This window comes from Colletes latitarsis, chromosome 9, assembly GCF_051014445.1.
Source record: "Colletes latitarsis isolate SP2378_abdomen chromosome 9, iyColLati1, whole genome shotgun sequence".
In the NCBI taxonomy this organism is placed as follows: Eukaryota; Metazoa; Arthropoda; class Insecta; order Hymenoptera; family Colletidae; genus Colletes; species Colletes latitarsis.
In genome coordinates, this window is record NC_135142.1 from 26,518,377 (window position 1) to 26,541,705 (window position 23,329).

The window sequence follows — 23,329 nt, forward strand, 5'->3', positions numbered from 1 at the left end:
TTAATTATAAAAATTATTATTGCTCTTTAACAGATATTTTAAACATATGTTTTAGGTCGGTAACCAACTTACTTGTGCAATAATGGAAGCTACCTTATCCTTGTCCACAGTTGTATGGATACGTTTATTCTTTAAGTGATGTGGAGTGTCTCTACGATGAAGTCTATTGGGCCTATTTGAATCACCGCCACCTTCGTAATCAGTACCCTCTGCTATAGAAAATTCTACGTGTCTTTGCGTTTCCTCGTTCTCAGATTCGTCATCTCCCTTATCATTTCCATCCTTTGATTCGGATATTGAACCATCAATTCCCAGATCCTATAAAGATTATATTGTCAATAAATTAATAAATTAATTGTTATACACTTACTTCTGCAAATACTTACAGGATTGAATTCTGTAATATATTGATTAGAAACCATTTCTGATTCATTATTACATTGAAGATCCGTATTATCGACTAATGTTCCAGGTACAGTTTGTTTTTCTTCATTTTCTACAAGTTTATCGTTTGCTAGTGCTTCGTCTGTTGCAGCTGGTTCCAAATTGTTCGGTTTTGTCAATGAGTCAGTTTCCGTTTTGTCCAAACCGAATGTTTGGGAAACATCCTGAAAGAATATAGTTTCTCAAATTAAAAAATATTCTATGTAATAAATTTATATATCTTTAAAAAGAACGTTTTAACATAAGAATTTTAAGCTAACAATTACCTGCTCGTCCGTAGATGCTGACCGACTGTCACTCTTCCCTTTACTAAATAATTTATGAGCTTTAGCTTTCAATTCTTTCGGGTGCGGTGTATTTTGCCGTACAAACGGTGTCTGAAATAAATATAAAGTCTTACATATGTACCATTTAAATAATGTGAAGTGGTCAAGGAAAAAAAAAACGTTTCTGTTTAGTTTTCAGTTAATATAATTTTCATACAATGAATCGTAAGAATGGGAGCGTTTCCAACACATAAAATATCTCCGCAATAGTGTTATAAACCTAGATCTAAAGGAACTAGCGGAATTTTGTATGTACAGCAGGCTCACCTCCTTATCAGTTTCTGGAGGTTCATCCGTAAATTTTACTGAATGTGTTCGCGATGCTTCTTTTTCTTGCCAGCCTTCGTCATCGCTGCTACCAAGCTCGCGTATTTCACCACTCTGAATAGCATTTCCTATACCAACCAGCATACCAACCCTACCTGAATCTAAACAAAAATTACGTTAGATATAATTTCAATTATCGAATATATTTAATTAGAACCATAAGAAATTAATAGACTAACCATCAGGATGGGATTCTAACTGCGGTAAGAGGAAGCACGTTAATACCTCTTGCTCAGTTTCTTCATCGACATCCGTTTGGAAAGTAAGCATTGGCTGTGCTTGATTTTCACTTAACCATACTGCCTTTAAATTCAAATTAATCAAGGAATATGGCAAATATTGCAATCTGAAAGACGAATAGTGTTATTGAAAATATTATTATTACGATAATAGTTACGCACCTGTTACCCGATACGTCCAAAACATGAAGAGCGGTACACTGTCCAACTTCCATTGGAAGATATTGCAACTTATTATCTCTCAAAGACAGTACCCCCAATTTCTTCAAATTACCTAACGTACAACAATAATATGTTTAACAAAAATCATTCTTATTATCAATATCATATAAACTTTGGTCTATAAATTAACCCTTTTGCAGATTATATTCACCTTTTCGCAAGTCAATATCGAATTGTGTCTTTATTATAATGGCTTAAGAAATCAAATTAATAGAAATACTTGATTTGCAATAGGATGAATTTTATCTGCGAAAGGGTTAATTTCTAATAAATTTGTCGTACCAATTTCAACAGGTAGTGATTGTAAACTATTCCTATCCACATTTAAATTGTTTAGATTAAGAAGTTTTCCTATAGTAATAGGCAGTTCTAAGAGAAAATTTTCCGTAAGAATTAATTCTTGTAAATTTTCACATCTGCGAAAGAAAATGGCGCGTTAACTTCAGACTTGTTCGTGTATCAACATCCTTAGAAAAGAAAGAATAACTCGAATCTCACCTGCCTATATTTGAATTTAAAGTAGAAAGCCTATTTTGGTCGATTTTGAGAATGGTAAGTTTTTTTAATTCCCCGAGTCCATCGGGTAATTTTTCGATAACATTTTGCGATAAATGTAAATCCGTTAATAAAACTAGACCACCGATTTCTTCTGGAAGATCTTCCAAACGATTTTCAGATACGTCCAAGCATGCTAACGTTTTCAATTCTCCGATTTCCGGTGGTAAATGTTGTAACTGGTTATGATCTAGCCATAACTCTTGTAACGCTGGCAATTGTCCTATATGCGGAGGCTGAAATAGAAACACGACACATTCAACAAATAGTTCTGTTCAGTTCTAATTAATTATATTCTGTTCGCTTTTAAGCTTTCACGACGATCATTTTAATCCTGCCGTACCAATACTTCAATGTCATTGTCGCCTAGATCCAGCCGCTCTAATTTGTAAAGTTGAGAAAGTGACTCAGGCAAAGACTTGAGCAAGTTTTCTCTCAATTCCAGTGATTGTAACGCCTCCAAGCTGAGGATAATCAGAATAAAGTTGTCAATGACGAGGCAATACGATTCAATTAAACAATTAAAACGTAATTATCGCGAATATTTGTAATCACCTTCCAAAATCGGGCGGTAAATTTGTAAGGGACATATCATTTAGTCCTAGAACAGTCAGATTCCTTAACTGCACGAAACCAGCCGGGAGTCTGAAAAAGATTATCGAAAATTTTCATTTCCATTCCAGACCGAGGCAACGCCTATTGAATACACCGTGCAACCAGAATAAAAATAATTGATCAACCTTGGAATTGGATTGCTACTGAAGTCCGCCACCTGAAGTGCTCGTAAATTCTTGATGTTCTCAGGAATGTCCGGTATATCTGCAATAAAATTAATAGAATACGCGATGATATTCAGGTCTCCATTGAACAATTGAGCGAAATACCTAAAAGACGATATTCTGCAGGGTGTTTGGCCACCCCTGAGGAAAATTTTAATGGGGGATTCTAGAGGCCAAAATGAGACGAAAATCAAGAATACCAATTTGTTGTTGGAGGCTTCGTTAAAAAGTTATTAACTATTAAATTCAAAAATTTTAAATCGTTATGGAAAAATTATTTTCGTTTGTGGGGGTGAATTACAAACATTTTTGGTCATTAGACATACCCTCGAAATCCTATCCACTTTCGAGAAAAAAATTCGAATAGGTAGTGAAATTTTTAGACAAAATAAAAAATTTCAAATCATACTAAAAAAATTATATTTAGTTACAGTGGGCAATTACAAACATTTTTGGTCATTAGACATACCCTCGAAATCCTATCCATTTTCGAGAAAAAAATTCGAATAGGTAGTGAAATTTTTAGACGAAATTAAAAAATTTCAAATCATACTAAAAAAATTATATTTAGTTACAGTGGGCAATTACAATCATTTTTGGTCATTATACATATCCCCGAAATCCTACTCAGTTTCGAGAAAAAAATTCCTTGCCGAAAATATAATTTCTGGCCAGAAATGTTTGCCCGAATTTTCATGCGAATCATTAAAACGTCATAACTTCTGAACGGACTGGACGATTTTAATGTTTAAAAAAGCAAACGACGCGTATTTTAGTGTAGAATATGTAGAAATTCTAAAAACATTCGAAAGTTGTTCCTTGACTCCCTAAAATAAGAAAACCCCCATAAAAATGGTCCAATTTTCAAACAGCCATAACTCCTACGATAGTGAATATATTTCAATGAAACTTTTTTCTGAAGTAGATCTCATGGGTACCTACAAAAAAGTATTAGACAACTTTTCTGTAGGGCATCAAATAAAATTATCGAAAATGAAAATCTAATTTCTAAGAAAAATCGACAGGGGGTAGTAGGTGCCTAAATTTTTCGACGAAAAAAAAAATTTTTAATTAATTCTGAAAAAATTATTTTCGGTTGCGGGGGTCAATTACAATCACTTTTGGTCATTAGACATACCGTCGAAATCCTACCTACTTTCGAGAAAAAAATTCAAGAAAGTGTGAAATTTTTCGACGGAAAAAGAAAATCTCAAATCGTTTTGGAAAAATTGTTTTCGTTTGCGGGGGTCAATTACAATAATTTATGGTGAATAGACCTACCCCCGAAATCCTACTCACTTTCTAGAAAAAAATTCAGTACGTGCGAAACTTTAAACGTTAATAACTTTTTAATGAAGTTTCCATCAACAAATTGGTATTCTTGATTATCGTCTTATTTTGGCCTCTAGAATCCCCCATTAAAATTTTTCCCAGGGGTGGCCAAACACCCTGTATAACAATTCAAGTGCATGAAATTCGAGTAGATTTTCTTTAACTGTAAAATGTCCGATTCCGCTTCTCGGGTTTGATTTTTATCGGTCTTCGAACTGCGACCAAATGACGAGAAATGAAAGCGACTGGCGTGTATCGATTAACAAGCATCCGCGCGATGCATAATTAGTCACGCTATGGCACGATGATTAATTCATTACAGGAAACCAAGTTGTAAAAACAACAATGACAAATTATCTCGAAAAATATGTACGAGCGTAATCGATTCGCTGTTAAATACTACTATTGTACAAGAATGCAGGAAGCTGCTGTATGAGGTCATACTGCATTCCTATTTTTCCCCATAATGCCGTGGAATTCAATGAGGACACTTATTATTAGCCAAAATGTTATCGATCTTTGAACTATTTTAACTTTCTGAAAGGAAGTCTTACAATAGTCCTCCTAGGGTCACTTTAAAGGTTGAATTCTCTATTTTCGCTGAGCTGAATTTACTTGAAGCAGTTTTTTGTTGATAACGACTGAGAGAGGTACTTACAGACATGTACTCCATGACGGATGCATTGTGCACACAAACACACGTATACTGTATTACAAATGCACGCATGGTGCGCGCGGGTAAAACGTAACGACAGTGACGCGAAGCAATTACAAACTAACCGTGATTCCGCCAGACGAAAGAGACGGAAACTAACTCTTTTCGTTCACCGGAATATCACTTTGTTCCCAAAAGGATGTTGACGATCGGAGAACAAGCGTACGCGACTGAGGACTTTTATACGATAACTTCGTACAAAGCTAAACCGAAACCGATATAATAACGAAAGAAATATCGATATTATTTCGGTATTTCGTTCGAGTAAAGGTAACAGGAATCATCCAAGATTAAACAAACGAATTTTCAGGCTTTTATTACGTTATGTATACGTCTCACTGCTTTGATAGCCAGAGACGTACGTACGAAACCTCGACTTTTAATACGCTTTGGCTGGAGTCTGAGCATATCGAATATAACGTAGTGGTGTTATTGATCGATAACTTTCAGTCTGGTTACACCGTATTTCAGGGAAACGATACGCCATCTCATGGTTTTGTGGTTAAAATATCTGATCGGACGATATAATTGCATTACCGTGTGCAATATCAATCAACCGTGGACGTATTTTTAATACGTCGCAGCTCTGGTGCAAATAAATTCGAAGATGGCGCGGGATACAGACGCGTGTTGTCGCTTGCACGCGAGATGTTGACGTTTTTTAAAGTGCGTCTACATTCATTCGCGGTACACAATGATTCAAAATACATACAGGATGTTCGGCCACCCCTGGGAAAAATTTTAATGGGGGATTCTAGAGGCCAAAATAAGACGAAAATCAAGAATACCAATTTGTTGATGGAAACTTTGTTAAAAAGTTATTAACGTTTAAAGTTCCGACCGTACTGAATTTTTTTCTAGAAAGTGAGTAGGATTTCGGGGGTAGGTCTATTCACCATAAATTATTGTAATTGACCCCCGCAACCGAAAACAATTTTTCCAAAACGATTTGAAATTTTTTTTTCCCGTCGAAAAATTTCACACATTCTCGAATTTTTTTCTCGAAACTAAGTAGGATTTCGGGGATATGTATAATGACCAAAAATGATTGTAATTGACCCCTGTAACTAAATATAATTTTTTTAGTATGATTTAAAATTTTTTAATTTCATCTATAAATTTCAGTACCTATTCGAATTTTTTTCTCGAAAGTGGGTAGGATTTCGAGGGTATGTATAATGACCAAAAATGATTGTAATTGCCCACTGTAACTAAATATAATTTTTTTAGTATGATTTGAAATTTTTTAATTTCGTCTAAAAATCTCACTACCTATTCGAATTTTTTTCTCGAATGTGGGTAGGATTTCGAGGGTATGTATAATGACCAAAAATGATTGTAATTGACCCCCACAACCGAAAATAATTTTTCCAGAACGATTTAAAATTTTTGAATTTAATTGTTGATAACTATTTAACGAAGCCTCCATGAACATATTGGTATTCTTGATTTTCATCTTATTTTGACCTGTAGAATCTCCCATTAAAATTTTTCTCAGGGGTGGTCGAACACCCTGTACAACGTGTTGAATTTCAAACAACATTTTTCTACAATGATCCACGTCTTGAAGCGGAAAAGAATGTCCGAATATTAATTTGATTCGCTGTAATTCGTTCAACGGCTAACGCGATAAGCATAATGGACCATTACCGTATTCGAGTAATCAACGGTGAAATAATGCAAGGCCACTACGAACAATATCGATAACGAGGCATCCTCTGTCGAACAATAAAATGTACGCGTAAGAGGTTCGTTCGTTAGATGAATTACGCGCGTTTATTGCAGAATTGTTTTCTACCACGCTCAACGATAATTCGTCGGTATAGCCTTGGTTACAACTATATATCTTCGTCGAATAGGTCGATTTTCAGTAACCACTGATTGCCGGTCTATTACCGCGCCTATAAGCGACTCTGTAACCTGTAATTAAGCAACCGGTAAATAACACAAAATAGCTGCCTCTTCGTCGAATGCGTCCGCCACTGTAAACATTATAAATAGCGCGAAACATCCACCCTCGGCCTTTGCAATTTACCTTGGAAGAAGAGGAGGTGGCGGAGGCCGTGTAACACAGAGAGGTGGGCAGATGAGCTAACTGATACACGAACACGTAGTAAGTCCGAATAGATAGAATCTAGCATTGCGTACAGTAAAGATGAAATTCTAGTGTTGCTGATACGCGACACATCGACTCTAATAATTACTGTTTGCGTAATTTCACTCGGTAAGTTTCTTTAAACAACTTTTCAAGTACCCCAAGTACTTAACAATTTCTTGAGAATTCTCGAGAAACCAGGAATACTACCGTTTATAGACACAACTTTATTCACCCCACGACACTGTTTATGGCCGCTGAAATTATATGGGGCGTAAAAAAAAGAAAGATGCAATCAGGTAAACAACTTTTAAAAGCCAATGCTTTCGTGATAAGTAATTTTATGCAGCATAAATTACAAGAGACGCTCACTTCTGTGGTTTTCCACGACAGTATATGCAACAGAGAACAGGGGTAATACGCGATAAGGGTAAAAGATTACAGTGCACACATGCTTTTTCTCCTTGCGTAATATCCGTGTTGCACACACGCGAAGGAATCGATCGACATCAGGAAAAATTCTTACGCTTTACAGTGTACTGTCTGTTCTTTAATTCGTTATCGTGACATCAACCGTGTAGTATATTTTTTTTACCACCGATAATAGTTTTCGAGGGACAGATTTACCAGACAACGGTAGCGATCGGCCTTTATAACTCGCTACGAAGGGAGAACAGGGGAAAAAAAGGGTAAAGCGAAAGCAGCAAGGGTAACAGCTCGCTTGCGGCCTTTGCAAGGTTTACATTCTTACGTAATATGTGCAACACGTGAACGCGTAGCGAGAAAAGTTCGCAAATTAAAATTTTTTCCAGTGTATAATTCATCCCCCAAAGGTTAAAAACATTTTCGTGTCAAATATATTTTATCGACAATCCCCACTGTTAATATAAAATGTATTTTAAAAGTATAAAAATATATTTACGATACGAATTTATGATACTGATATACCTATACGTGTACGTATGTAACTGTATATCCGAAAACGGAAACGGCGAACGGGTTCTCGAATAGAAGAAACTACCGTGATTAAAACTTACTAGGGGAAGTTCGTAAAAATATTATTTGCCTCGAAATTAAAGACAGTATCAAAATGACGTTATTTAACTATCGTTGTGGAAACATTCTCCTCCGTATCGTACGATTTCTTGCAAGTACCTGTTCATTTAGAAACATAGATACGGTTCTTTGCAAAAATAATCGTTTCGAAGGAGGAAATCTTGTACGATAAAAAAGATGATGGAGATTCTTACTCGCTACATTCCAATCAGTCGTATCCTCTCCGTGCGTTGCACCTACATGCGAGTGCAACGTCTTTCATTAATGAGGTAGGTTTCCTGAACCCGAACCTGTTGCTATAAACTTATATTTCTTGCACGCAACGAGTTTTCACTGTCAACCAGTTCTGACTATTCTAGATCCACTATCCAAGTCTAAATTTGACAATCGTGTTCCGTACTGCGTCGTAGGTATTAACCTTTTCGGTACCATCCACGGATATATCCTTCGAGAATTTAACACTAATCCAGAAAAAGATAAACTTTTTGCAAGACGTTGAAAAATTCAGAAAAATAACGGGTAGTATTAACATCTATGTTCCTTTATCAGTATTTTAAGATATAGGGATTTATAAAACATGGGTTTCGGTTCTTTTTACTATTCTCTATTGTTAAATATTTTTAAAAATTTTAATGGGGGATTCTAGAAGCCAAAATAAGACGAAAATCAAGAATTCTAATTTTTTGATGGAGGCTTCGTTAAAAAGTTATTAACGTTTAAAGTTCCGCCGGTAACGAATTTTTTTCTCGAAAATGCGCAGGATTTCGGGGGTATGTCTATTCACCAAAAATTATTGTAATTGACCCCTGCAACCGAGAACAATTTGAAATTCTTTTTTTGCGTTGAAAAAATTTAGGCATCTAATTAGATTTTCGGTAAGGAATTTTTTTCTCGAAAATGCGTAGAATTTCGGGGATATGTGTAATGACCAAAAATGCTTGTAATTGACCCCTGTAATTAAATATAATTTTCTTAGAATGATTTGAAAATTTTTTTTCCCGTCGAAAAATTTCACACCTTTTTGAAATTTTTTCTAGAAAGTGGGTAGGATTTTGGGGGTATGTCTGTTGACCAAAAATGCTTGCAATTGACCTCTGCAACTAAAAATAATTTTTCCATAACGATTTGAAACTTTTGAATTTAATTGTTAATAACTATTTAACGAAGCCTCCATCGACAAATTGGTATTCTGGATTTTCGTTTCATTTTGGCCTCTAGAGTCGGCCGAACACCCTGTATGTGATTTAATGCAGAGACCGAGAATTAATTAGCAGACTTAATATTAACGTCCACTTTCATTTCGCGCGAACGTGCACCTGGAAGAGTACTAGTGGAACAAAAGTAATAGTAAAAGGAACAGACGATTCGCTGCTCGAATAATGCCAATGGAAATTAGACCACGCGACGTAACTTGTACGCATTGAACTCTCCGTTCACACGCACACACGTGGGTGGCTTAATCAAGGGGTAAGTTTCCTGAACCCGAACCTGTTGCGGTCGCGGTTTATCTCTTCCATGATCACGCAACAAGTTTTCACAAGATTGTGTCGCAGTAGTGGTGTTTATGCGCGTTGCATTTTTGCATGCAGATTTCCAATCCAAGCCGACTTACACATACAGTGTATAGTTACACTTGTAGGGTCCGCTGATAAAAAACGAATAATACCTACTGTTTGTTTTTCACAGTCCATCGCATTACATATAATTTTATATTCAAAATAAAAGTCACATTTGAACAGTAGAACCAAGTGTTTTAGAAGCTAAACGTACTTATTTCTCCACCTTAATTTAATTTTCAAACGAAATGATAGTACTTCTTACTACGTCATGCAACTACCTTTGGTTCTAGAAATTATACGATTTGTAGTGCGTTCATTACGCTCAGTTTGAATATCCGGCGCGTGAATAGCGCCGAACACACGCAGATGTTTTCTAAATTAAAATTCCGAATTGAAATTGTGCCTAACATAACAATAACGAAACGCTCGTTTATTCCCACGTAATTTAATTGTCACTTTCTCTAGTTTCTCGCGACGGTCAACGAACTGCCTCGTTCGAGCGTGGCGATTTAATTGAAACAAGTAAAAACGATGGAAGTTGTGCGAAGCTCGTCGCATTAGCATCGAATCGTGCAATACTTTAAATTTAAATTTAAATTAGGGGAAAATATACAGAACAATTCATTTAAATCGATCCACTCGAGTATCTTCGAAAGACCACCGATGTTGATGTGGAAACGATGCCAATACGGATTATTGTAAGACGAATAATGGCAGTTGTACTGATTCGGTTCTACTCTGTTATTAAAAGTGGCCTTGTCAGGAAGCAAAACATATTGAAAGAATAATGGATCTCGATTACACGATCGAGTTTTATTAACAAAATTGAAAATGACAAAATCATTGTCCCTTAACGCTTGACGTAAACAAATATGATACAGATGCGACATATTAAGAGAGTTAATTGTGAAGAGCGAATCAAAGAGTGAGTATCGAAAAGAAACATAACGGAGAATAAGAGGCTGTTCTAAAAACTAATGTTCTAACCATCTATTTTGTGTTATTCAAATATAATTTTGTTTCAACAAAAAAGAAAAGGTTATTGGGAAGCAATGGGTCAATGAAACTGTCTGCTGACTCTATCCACAATGTGATATCCATGTATCTTGCACTCGTTCAAGATTCTATACAACGTAGCCCTTCGTTTCGTAATTAAATTGGCCCCGTTTCACCTACGTATTTGCCACGTGTATTTGACTACACCTGCGCGACGAAGGATCCACAATTTCACAGCCTCGTTAAGTTTCGCAAGCCTACAAGGTGTGGTTACCCTCTATTTTCCCGTTTATTTTCGCTTTTTCACGTCCGCGCACGTACGTGGGCTCTTTCGATGGATCCTTAGAGTGAGACAAAGCCACTCTCGATCGAAGGTACGATGCTCTAGGGTACCTCGAAAAGTGGGACACTTTTGCCTCTGTTCTCTCAAAAGCAACGCACAGGTATCAATCAATCTGTGTCAGATACGATGAATCGTTTCTGTCGAAAATAAACGTCGGTAATCTCGTTCGGATTACGGATGAAATGACGATAAAGGTGACGATCGTTGCGTGTGAGTGTGCGCGAGGAGAGTGGGAGAACAAGAAAAAGGAAGACTTTAGAAGTCACTTGTTATCTAAGAGTTTCCTAGTCCGTAGTGAGATCGTCGTTCAGAGCAATAGTAACAGTAAAAGAAAAGGAAAATTAGCAAAGTCTTTCGTCGTACTCAACGTTCAGTGAACTTCAAATTTCATCTGGTAATCCTAATCGAAGATACAAAATATTAATCGAGAAGAAAAGTACAATCTTCCATGCGAGATCATCTTTCGACGACATTATATTTTTGTTTCGTGCAACGATGCAAATACACCTATGCGCTCGTTTTTTGGATTGAACTATGCATTTGCTGTTTTTGCATCGATCGATTCTCCTTATTATTCTGCACATAAAAGTGTTAACGTTGTGATGCACACTTTACTAGGGGATGTCGAGACGAGTTCAAAATGCATATTACACAATAGTTTTACAGTAGCGAAAGTGTTTGCCTATTGTTGATAGATACTTTAAGGGATAATCCTACAGGCAAAAGCAAAATGAAAGTGAAAAATGACGAGAACGCGTTCGAGGCTTTGTAACCAAACTAACACGATAGATATTAATTTTTTAAGTCGATCCACTGAATGCATTTTGCTTTTTAGAACGCCGAGGTATTAACCTTCCTCGGTGTCGTCTCAATAATGCTATAAAACGATCATTAAAGCATTGTGGTATATGCAAGTAAACATTAATTACTTATGAATAGATGCAGCAAAACGGTAATAACAGCTGTTTGATGTATTCCTGAAGGTAGTTTTAAAAATACAGGGTGCCGACACGCAACTGAGAAAACTCCAAAACGGTTAAACATACAAAAAACTATGCTACGCTATTATGAATAGTTCTCGAGGTACTCGTACGTTTCCAGATAAAACGGTATGCTGTATTGACGCCATCGTATTCGCGAGGAATTTTTCGCGTATGGCGATTGTTCGAGAAAGCAATGTGCTCGGGAAAACCTGTTACATCGAATACCGAGAACGATCGGGCAGAAGGAAGCGCATAAGAGTTCTGGCACGTTTCTATAACTGAAAACGTCCGGGAAGCCAGCACATGTACGCGTATCGCGTAACCTAATTGTAGAACCTTATTGAGTTTCCCATCGGCGACTCGGCGCGCAACACTGATGTCCTCGCTTTTAACACGTTGACTGCCAAGTCACGAGTATTGCAAATTTATTCTCCGGGTCTAGCAATCGTCACTGTCTTCTTTACTCGCAATGATTCTTTATTAACTCTTTCAGTGACTGTGTTATTCCTATCGAACCCAATGTACACCTGCCGGGCGCCATATTAAGGCAAACCCCGATAACTTTAAATCGAAATCATTCGAGGATGTAATCGAGCATTTCTTGCGCGACTCACTTAACTGACAAATACTTTCCCCCCTTTTTTTCTGTCGACGCGCGTATTTTCAACGCTTTAGTAAGATAAATAATAACGAACGCTTAATGTGGAATAAAAACGAATTGACACTGCGAAACTAATACTTGTTTATTCATTACGTTATAAAGGATATGTAACTCGTATTATGCGTCACGGATTTCACCGAAATGTTAGCGAACAATTGAAACTTCTCGTTTTATAAATATCAAACTCTTCGTCTAATTTGTTGTTGCACGTCCGCGGAGCTGCGCGAACCCACGGATTACTGAACGACCGTGACACTTGCTTCCACATGAAAGCTTCGTGACAAAGTAAAATATGAAAGTGTAGCCAACGTACGTGTGTCCGTGTGGATTAACGTCGTATTTCACGTAGGGGATTGCGAAATTATTTGCTACGAAAGCTCGTAACGCTGTCACGGGCTTAAGCCTTTACACTGAAACGTAATGTGAAATGTACACAACCGATCATAATAAGGACATTTAGCTCAAACGTTATTAATATTTCAACTATTTGCGAAAACTTGCCACATAATAATATTTCTGGTGCCATTTTATAGGTTGAACCATCTACTTTCATATATCCTTAAGTTGCATTTCCTCCAAAATCTTTTTACACAAGGAATCAAGAGAGAAAGTACAGATGGTTTTCGTCTAAAAATGTTTAAAATTCAAACGACTCTAACTTTTATTTTGATTTATCATACATATATGTATATCTTGTATCGAACACCTTAAGTTGAATAACTTAAAACAAACTTTTATAGAACCCTAAAACTATTGCTCCGAGCAAATTACATAAGTTAATTTTTGTTCCTAGCATTGTCCTTTATTCACCATCGATCATTCCCCAACCCTAAGACTCAAAAACACCGATCCGGCTCTATATTTAGGGTCGAAGATCGATCATAATGACTACTTCCGACCGCGATTACATCATAAAAATTAATCACTCGCAACAGGCTGCCGTGATACACGGTTGTATTTCACGGTAATGCACCTGAAATGCATCTCAATCGGATAGAACGGAAGCAAGTAATGCTGATCGATAGTCATTTTATCGATAGTTTGGAGCGTGCATATAACGTAAAATGTGCTTAAATTAAATCTCGTTTGATCAAACTTCATGAAGAAGTTACTTCTGCATTATTTGGTAAAAATTATTCCAAGCTTCGTTAGAAATAGCCGTCATTTGATAAGGTCATCGGCTAATTAACCACTAGTTCCATGATGTTAATTCGTGGAACGATCTTGAGCTTTTTCATTGAAAAGAAAACGAGTCAATAAATTAGACCTTTCTTGAAATCTCATGCAAGCACGAACATTCACGTAAAACTAAAGCTAGAATTGTTGGCAGCTGAGAAGAATTCTCTTAATTGCGAGGAGTACATTCGATTCGAATGATTCTATTCATACTACATTTTATTTTTTTTAATCTATTTTAGCATGGAACCGGACAAAAATTTGCCAATCTTTTTGGTTGTGTAATCGGTAGACCGAACAAACTACAATTATGAAATCTCAACCAACGTTGATACGTCTAGATTTATTGTTAGCGAAGTAAACGGGAAAGAGGAAGCATCAGTTAACTATTTCACCGTGGCATGCGCAACATTTCAAATTGGCACGATGTTTAGAAGTAACCCACGTAATTACTGGCAAACGTACACTCTCGAGTAAAATATTTGTCGGTGGATCTACAGAGCCGCGATACCTCGACGCTTCCATGTAGTAAAGAAGTCACAGCCGCATGCACTCAGCAGTGACGTCGATACTAAACAGCAGACGAATAAAGCGTAGGAATTATAATTTTATTTTTTAAATAAAAAATATCAAATCGTTCTGGAAAAATTATTTTCGGTTGCAGGGGTCAATTACAATTATTTTTGGTGAATAAACATACCCCCGAAATCCTAATCATTTTCGAGAAAAAAATTCGTATGCCTAAATTTTTCGGCAAAAAAAAAAAAAAATTTCAAATCGTTCTGCAAAAATTATTTTCAGTTGCAGAGGTCGATTACAATCATTTTTGGTGAATAGACATACCTTCAAAATCCTAACCATTTTCGAAAAAAAAATTCATATGCCTAAATTTTTCGGCAAGAAAAAAAAAATTTCAAATTGTTCTGGAAAAATTATTTTCAGTTGCAGGAGTCAATTACAATTATTTTTGGTGAATAGACATACCCCCGAAATCCTAACCATTTTCGAGAAAAAAATTCATTACCGAAAATATAATTTCAGGCCAGAAAAATATCTCTGAAATTTCGTGCATATCTTTAAAACGTCATAACTTCTGAACGGATTGGAGGATTTTGATGTTTCTTAACCCCGTAAAGTGAGAAAAACGCCATAAAAATCCTCGTTTTTATCGCTTCATATGTAGATAGAGTCCAATTCCTCATAGAAATGATCTAGGAATATGAGACAAACCATAATCTTTAGACCATGAACTTAAAATAAGTCAAGTATTTTTTTTAGAAAATTAAATATGAAAGAAGGATTCTATGCTATTTATTTAATCGAAGGAACTGTTTGTTAAACTGTACCAGTTTCATACCGCACTGTTCCACGCTTACCCGTTCACAAAGAGGCTACACGATTCAGCAAGAATGCTAAGAGCATTCAAGGGTTCGTGACATTTCAATCCCTGATTCTTCTCAAAGCTTCCAACGGAATCATTCGTCTCTTCCTGGTGCTTAATTCTATAGTACGGAACGGGTATAACGGCAATCCGTTACGCGACTTTCTCGATTAAATAACTAATGAAGATCGTATAACAGAATCACGGAATCGTGGTCCCGTGTTTAAATCGACACCGACCGACCCTGTGAAATGAATGGAAACTGAGAATCAGAAATATTTCAATATAAAACACGTGGAAAAGAAATTTGAAAGGAATAGGTACTATCGTTGAGGAAACCAACCTTAGAGATTGCATTCAAACCACAATGTAGTCGCTAATAGCCTGTCTATTTAGACTTTAGTCCTGATGTTACATGTCCTATTGCTTGCGTTTGTACACAGCTTAAAACCCGTTACGCACTGTCGACCAAGTCACCGGCGCGGCGACCAGTCGACGAACGACCAGGATCAAAGTCAGCCGCCGGTAACCACGTGCGTACGAACCCATATATGTATTCGTTTGTGTACCTAGTGGTCGTCGACGACTAGCCGCCAGTGACTTGGTCGACAGCGAGTAACGGGTTTGAAGGTACATTTATACATTAACAAAAATAATACAATGTATGTACTTCCGTCGTACCACGAACGAACGAAGGATGAATTTGGTTTGCAAAAGTCTGAATTTGACAAAAAGTCTGAATACTTTTGAAATGAAATTTACATACAGGGTGTTCGGCCACCCATGGGAAAAATTTTAATGGGGGATTCTAGAGGCCGAAATAAGACGAAAATCAAGAATACCAATTTGTTGATGAAGGCTTCGTTAAAAAGTTATTAATGTTTAAACTTCCGCCAGTACTGAATTTTTTTCTAAAAAGTGGGCAGGATTTCGGGGGTATGTATAATGATCAAAAATGATTGTAATTGCCCACTGTAACTAAATATAATTTTTTTACTATGATTTGAAATTTTTTAATTTCGTCTAAAAATTTAGGCACCTACCCCCTGTCGATTTTTCTTAAAAATTCGTTTTTGATTTTTAGTAATTTCGTTTGACGTCCTATAGAAAAGTTGTCTAATACTTTTTTGTAGGTACCCATGAGCTCTACTTCAGAAAAAAGTTTCATTGAAATATGTATATTCACAATTGTAGGAGTTATGGCTATTTGAAAATTGCACCATTTTTATGGATTTTTTCTCATTTTAGTGGGTCAAGGAACAACTTTTCGAATATTTTTGCAATTTGTACATATTCTCCATCAAAATACGCGTAGTTTGATTTTTTAAACATTAAAATCGTCCAATCCGTCCAGAAGTTATGACGTTTTAAAGATTCGCATGAAAATTCGGGCAGCCATTTCTGGCCAGAAATTATATTTTCGGTAAGGAATTTTTTTCTCGAAACTGAGTAGGATTTCGGGGGTATGTCTGTTGACCAAAAATGCTTGCAATTGACCCCTGCAACTAAAAATAATTTTTCCAAGACGATTCGAAAGTCTTTTTTTTTTCACCCAAAACTATCAGCAGTTACTCGAATTTTTTTCTCGAAACTGAGTAGGATTTCGGGGGTATGTCTATTCACTAAAAATGCTTGTAATTGACCCCCGCAACAGAAAATAATTTTTCCAGAACGATTTGAAATTTTTGAATTTAACTGTTAATAACTTTTTAACGAAGCCTTCATCAACAAATTGGTATTCTTGATTTTCGTCTTATTTTGGCCTCTAGAATCTCCCATTATAATTTTTCCCAGGGGCTGGCCGAACACCCTGTATATGAGAGGAAATCTGGAAACGTTAACAAAAACGTAATTTAAAAGATATTCGGTGAAGCGTACCTAACGTTAGTTACGAGTGTTGCCAAGTATTTAGTGGGAAGAGGCATTCCAGTGAGGAATAGGAGGGCAAAGAAAGGGGAGGGCAGAATGGGTCTCATGGTAAAACGAGGCATTCGCGACTACAGTGCATTCCTTTTCCTTACCCGTGTTGCATGTGCAGGAACAAAGTTCTGGCTGTGTATGTTCCGCGGGTGGCGAGAGACGAGCATAAGGTAAACATAAAAACGCCGAAGTGGAACGGTAAGTAAATCCAGCGAACAGCGAGAAGGGAAAGGCTTCCCTCTTGGGAAACAACATCGAGGCGATGGTAAGAACGTTTCAATGTGTCTTTCAAGCATCGAGGAGGAGCCTCTGCATCGTTGTTAGAAAGTGAACGAGGTATAACGCCGTTTCGCTACACACGTGTTTTATCCTCGGATCGATTTTCAAATCCGCAAATCTTTTCGCAAAGAAAATAAATTGGACTTTTTCCATCGACGTACATTTCATCCAACAATTTCGGATATCGAATTCCGATACACATTAGATTTTTTCTTTGTTCTCGATTTGTATGTCAAACCTTTCGATGTTCGACGAAGGTATTGAACGACGTATATGTCATCAAAATGTTTGATCAATTTCTAGCCACTAGGAACACGAAGTTATTTTAAATCTTCAAAAGAGAAACGTATAACAAAAAATATCCATTGACCCGATAGACTATCGTAATTTATGACAGATTTATGTCCGTTACTATAACCTGTAATAAGTAAAAACAAAGTACATTAACATGTAACGTGCCTCGCGAAGGTACGATCTTTTATTAAACGTTGACTTATGGTGGCCACCGTAAACCGGCGTTTGATACTTACAACGTGTCTCTAAAACACTTACGATAAATGAACCTTAATACTTGTAAATTTTTTAATGTCACTCGCATTAGGCATACCGTAATAAGTATTCAGAACTATCGAATATTTCTATTTGTTACGCCATCGTTTGAAAAATTGTTGAGGATATCCCTAGACAGGGAAAACTGGTGTCAACGTATTAATACTTGACACTAGCGTGGCTGTTCTCAGACCTATCCGATTCAAACGATCGAAGATTTCCATTAACATCTTGCCTCGATTGATTTAGTCTTTTCTTTATTTCAACGCCTTTTACCCAGCTTCTCCATTGACATTGTCTTCGACACGTAAACACGTGCTTCGTTCGAAACCATTGACACGCGCTGCTGGTCGCTAGTCGACAAGTCCGTGCACGAAAAGAAAGAACAAGACAACCGGAAGACGAAGAGAAAAAAAACCATCTACGAAACGTTCCCGTCTAATGAAATATCGAAAAGAAGCAGATCAAGTTTTTCCTGTCGCGGTCACCGACCACAAAACCGCGCAACGACTAAACAGAAATAATAAAATTTACCACTCACCGTTCCTGGACACATCCAGCTCCACGAGGTTTTCGAAGTTCTGGATATCCGGTGGCAAACGATGTATTTCATTGTCGCTCAGTCCGAGCTTTCGTAACCTTTGTAGTCGGAAAAAATTCTGAAACCACGAGCGACGTAAATATTTGGTAAAACGTTCGGTTTTCGTTGAGGGAACAATGACAGTCGGCTATCCCGTAGAGAGTAAATCGCGTACGTACTTCGTCGTCACATTATAGCCGATGGAATGATACGTCATGGACACAATAGAGAGAACAAGGGAGGGAGAGAGATGCAAATCGGTAAAGGGAGGGGAAGGTAGAGGCAAAGAAAGGAAAAGAGACACGGTTGTAAGACAGAAATGTTGGCATGTAGCGGTATTTGCCTACCTTAGGTAGATCACGAATATGATTCGCGTCCAACAACAGCTCCTCCAGGCTCCTCGAGTATCGTAAAATATCATCAGGGACGCTCGGCAGAGAGCAGTGACGCTTGTCAACGTATTCCACCTGCCTGTTACACCCTTTAAAAATCGGAATGCAGCGGAACATGGTATCCTTTTCACTATCAATCACGTTAAAACAGCACCAAACATAATTGTCCCGTAATTTTACGGAGGCACACGTTACTATTTGCACATATTCATGGGTAAAGATTGATTAAAAGAATACGGAGGAAAACGAGCGGCACGACACACACTTTCACGCCCTACTCGGCTTTAAACGCGCTCTCGGCTTGTGCCTCGAAGTCTGACGTCATCACGTCTACAAACCACTGATCACGTTGCTCTAAAGCGACAAACAACAGTGAACGAATACGACGCTTTGAAAAGACGGTTCTCCCCACTTCGTGCACTTTGACATGAAGTTACCGCTTATATAGAAGGGAAATCTCGAACGAGATATTTTCTTCGATTATGGTAACAGGCATGAACCGCTGAATGAGAAAATGTTCGTCTACACATCGATAGTAGAAAACTAACTAAAATTTCTTACCAATTATCTATAACATGCTCTTATTTTCTTCGTAATTAATGTCTATGAAAGATATATGGCACATTGATCATGGTGTATGAACGCTAAAGTCACCACCAATCAGCTTTCACGTCCAACAGAATTCCACCAATCGAAAGTCGAAACGAGCCTACGCTATGTAACACTGATCGGAGGCACGATTCACCAGGAAGTTCCTGGCCTAAGCTACATGCAGTGTGGCTAGATTTGGCATAATTGAATGCATCGACGGTGACACTAGTAACGACGAACTTCCTTAGCGTCTAGCGGAGTGGTAGGGAAAGCAGACATATCTTACCACACGAGCCACATGTTACGCCCGATCAGCACTTCATGCAACTTCGGGAAATCGATAAAGAACGTGAATGGGAGCCTTTCCTTCTTGCTCTTGAACAGCTGAAGTCCGTCCTCGCGGCATACAATTTCAACTCCTCTCGTTTGACCATCTTCGATCTTGATTGAATGCAAATCTTCAATGATATTCTTCGTTTCTCTTCTCGTTCTGTCTGCCCCGGGCACGCTAGGGGGCGCGGTTTTTATGCCAATTGATGCCTTACAGATGTTAGAGTGTTAAAAATATTAATACAATTAAATTGATTAGGAACATAATGCTGAAATAGAAAAGGAAGTTATACATAAAGTTCAATGAAAACCTAGAAATTAAACAAAATAGACATGTAAATTCAATACATATATTAAAAATTTGATAATATATTATTGCAACTTGTCGACAAGTAGCTACCAGTGGGCAGCACCGATCGGCAGCGCTCAACTGTTCTCTGAAACAAAAAATTAATACGAAAGGACTAGAGGAAAGGATTACGAAAGGAATGTTTATTTAATATTTCATTCAATTTGTGTCAATTATATTTTTTGCCTATATAGGCAAATATAGGATGTTCAGTTTTAAACCAGAATTATTCCGTAACAGAGATGTTCAGTCTCTGGTCGTTCAACATAAGAGTTGTTCAGTTTTTAAGTGTTGTTCCCAAAGATGGGATTTTCTTCGTTGTCCAGGATTGTCCCTTGGCCGCTGCTCGTGAAACATCTTCTTGACCATCTTCGGAAATCTTGATTGAATGAAAATTTTGAAATTCTTCATCTCGCTTTACGGTCCGTCTTGCTTTCTGGTTAAGGGATAATTCCCGCGCGCGCCCCAGGGGGCTCCCGTAGTGGTCAAAAAGGACGGACCATGGAGAGAGGCCCAGATGAAATTTGTCAACTTTGATAGACGAATTGTCCACCAAAAAAAATTAAAGAATCATTATTTGAAATAATGGAATACCTATAGATATATAATAGAATTTCTACATATTCTCCGCTAAAATACGCGTTATTTGTTTGTGGAAACATTAAAATCCTCCAATCCGTTAAAAAGTTATAATATTTTAAACATATGCATGAAATTTCAAACGAATATTTCTGTATGTTTAAAACATTATAACTTTTGAACGGATTGGAGGATTTTAATATTTCCAGCGACAAATAACGCGTATTTTAGTGGAGAATATGTGGAAATTGTAAGAATATTCGGAAAATTGGTGCTCGCGAAGGGGCTCGGTATTCTTGCAACTTTGTTAAACTTTCGATCAAGCGGAGTCTAACTGGCTGCTGATTGGCTGAATGACTGCAACCCATAATCCCCTCCCGGTATAAAGTTGGTCACTGCTGAGCAACTCCTCAGTACCCCTGGAACCGCCAGGGGTACTCTGACGTGTGTTATTGGTTTCAAAGAACTTTCCTTTGGGTTCTTTGTCCAATTTAATTTCCAAATTACTTCGTTGTTCTATTCTTTCTTCGTTGGGATGTTTTGTTCTGTCTTCGTTGGGTTGTTCGATCCATTATTTTTCATATTTGTTTTTTTGTTTCTTTCTAGGTATCTGGTATATTGATATTTTCTTGTATAAATATTAATTGTTACTCGAGTTTTTGTTTAGATCAATTCCGAGGGCCCTACTGGAAAACGCCAGATCCATCCGCCGACCGAGGGGTTCAACATAGGCGAGATAGTATGTAAGTGCGGTTAGATTTAAGATATTAAGATTAACGTCGAAAATTTCTTTTTTCTAATTTCTTTGATTGAATTAATTTAAATTAATTCTACATTTCCTTTTTAACTTCATTAGTTCGAGCCTCGACGTTAATTTTCGGCCTCTTATTTTATGCGCGAATTGCCAATTAATTATTCATTTTACTAGATTCTCGTTTTCAGTCATTCCCTCGTTCCTGGCTTCGGTCACAGTTGTTTCATTGAAGGAAACATGTGATCGGCCGTGTGGCTAATCCCAAAGATCGAATCGTCTTCTCTTGTTGGCTGGATTCAGGGAGAATGGAACTCAACTCGAAGGTCGCCTGCGGAAACGCATACTTTCCGGTTGAAAGTCCTTGTCACAGGTACTCTCTCTATGTTAGACAGCCTGAGTCGGGTCCTTTGGCTCCCGACGGGTTGCAGTGGAGAAATGGAGACCAGTTTCAGGGACGTGTACCTGTTCTCCTGTTGAAATCGAGTTATCAAGCCGGAGTCAATTCGATCTCAAGATCGGTTGCGCGGTTCAGCATCGCGTCTTGTCGCGTCTCCCACAATTTAAATTCATCCCTCTTTTAAAATCCATATTTAAACAAAATAATTATTTGGCATGATTCTATCTCTTTCTCTTCTATTTCTTTCTCTCTTTCCTATATTAGTTTCTAGGTCTGTAAAGGGGAGATCGATGGAACTTTGATTCGATCTATTTCCCTTCGGGTCTCCATTCGCAGCAACCTCCTCGTGGTGAGACCTGGTAATCGGAGTTACCCACAATGAAGAAGTTCTTCTTCATGGGTAACACCGAGCTAATGGCTGCAAATTTAAAACAATATAAACTTGACTTTTAATAAATTTGTTTGACGCTGTATGGAAATGTTGTCTGATACTTTTTTTTATAGGTATCGATGAACTCTACTTCCAGAAAAAATTTTTTCTTTACGTGGATAAGGAGCAACTTTTCGGATATTCTTAGAATTTCTACATATTCTTCACCAAAATACGCGTTGTTTGCATTTTGAAACATTAAAATCCTCCAATCTGTTCAGAAATTATAATGTTTTAAACATACGCATGAAATTTCAAGCGAACATTTCTGGCCATAAATTATATTTTCGATAATTAATATTTGAATTTCTGAAATAAATTGTTTGAAAATAGTTTATCAAATAAGACTATGAGAACTATTTTCAAACGATATATTTGCTAAGTATTCCATTATTTCAAATAATAATTCTTTAATTTTATTTTGAATTACTGATCATGTCTATCAACTAGCGACCCCCTTAGCCAATCAGCAGCCAGTTAGCCTCCAATAAGTTGCATAAAAACCGTGCCCCCTAGCGCGCCCGCGGCAAATATCCCTCAACCACCAAGCAAGACGGAGCGAGAAGAGAGACGAAGAATTTCATTGAAGTTTTACATTCAATCAAGATCGAAGATGGTCAAACGAGAAGAGTGGCACCTACGCAGTATTCAAATTCCAGTTTGAAGAAATCTTTCAAGGACAGCTGTCAAAAGAAACTACTCTGGTCTCTTTCAACACGAATAAAATCATATTTTTCGTGTTACGAACAACTCTGAGATTGAACATCTCTTACTGAACTTGGTTACTCTCTTACTGAACAACAAAAAGAATTACTCGTTCCATTCAGAGTCGAGAATTCTGCGATCAGAACGAACAACTCTGGTTCCCTTGAACATGAACATGAGCAAAGTCTTTTCTTCACATACTGAATATATATAAATTTAATCAGCTGTTTATGCTCAATCGTATTAATAACATACATATGTATACATATGTTCGTTCATAGAAAT

At 37.2% G+C, this 23,329-nt stretch overlaps 1 protein-coding gene across 8 annotated transcripts in view; it reads right to left on the bottom strand.

Moving 5' to 3' along the window:
* The window catches only part of Scrib (scribble planar cell polarity protein), a 35,886-nt gene extending 16,621 nt beyond the window's left edge, over positions 1-19,265 (bottom strand). For all 8 annotated transcript variants that reach the window (XR_013080364.1, XM_076773711.1, XM_076773710.1 and 5 more), the window contains exons 1-13: positions 18,865-19,265; positions 18,479-18,596; positions 2,854-2,932; positions 2,669-2,758; positions 2,457-2,577; positions 2,057-2,349; positions 1,841-1,974; positions 1,499-1,610; positions 1,277-1,443; positions 1,038-1,198; positions 711-821; positions 387-608; positions 73-318 (exon numbers count right to left, since the gene is read on the bottom strand). Coding sequence is in view for 7 of the 8 variants with exons in the window: in XM_076773711.1 (XP_076629826.1) it covers positions 73-318; positions 387-608; positions 711-821; positions 1,038-1,198; positions 1,277-1,443; positions 1,499-1,610; positions 1,841-1,974; positions 2,057-2,349; positions 2,457-2,577; positions 2,669-2,758; positions 2,854-2,932; positions 18,479-18,596; positions 18,865-19,026 (2,016 nt within the window). In the remaining variant the exon portion in view is untranslated. The remainder of the gene's footprint in view (positions 1-72; positions 319-386; positions 609-710; positions 822-1,037; positions 1,199-1,276; positions 1,444-1,498; positions 1,611-1,840; positions 1,975-2,056; positions 2,350-2,456; positions 2,578-2,668; positions 2,759-2,853; positions 2,933-18,478; positions 18,597-18,864) is intronic.
* Between the last annotated feature and the right edge of the window lie 4,064 nt (positions 19,266-23,329).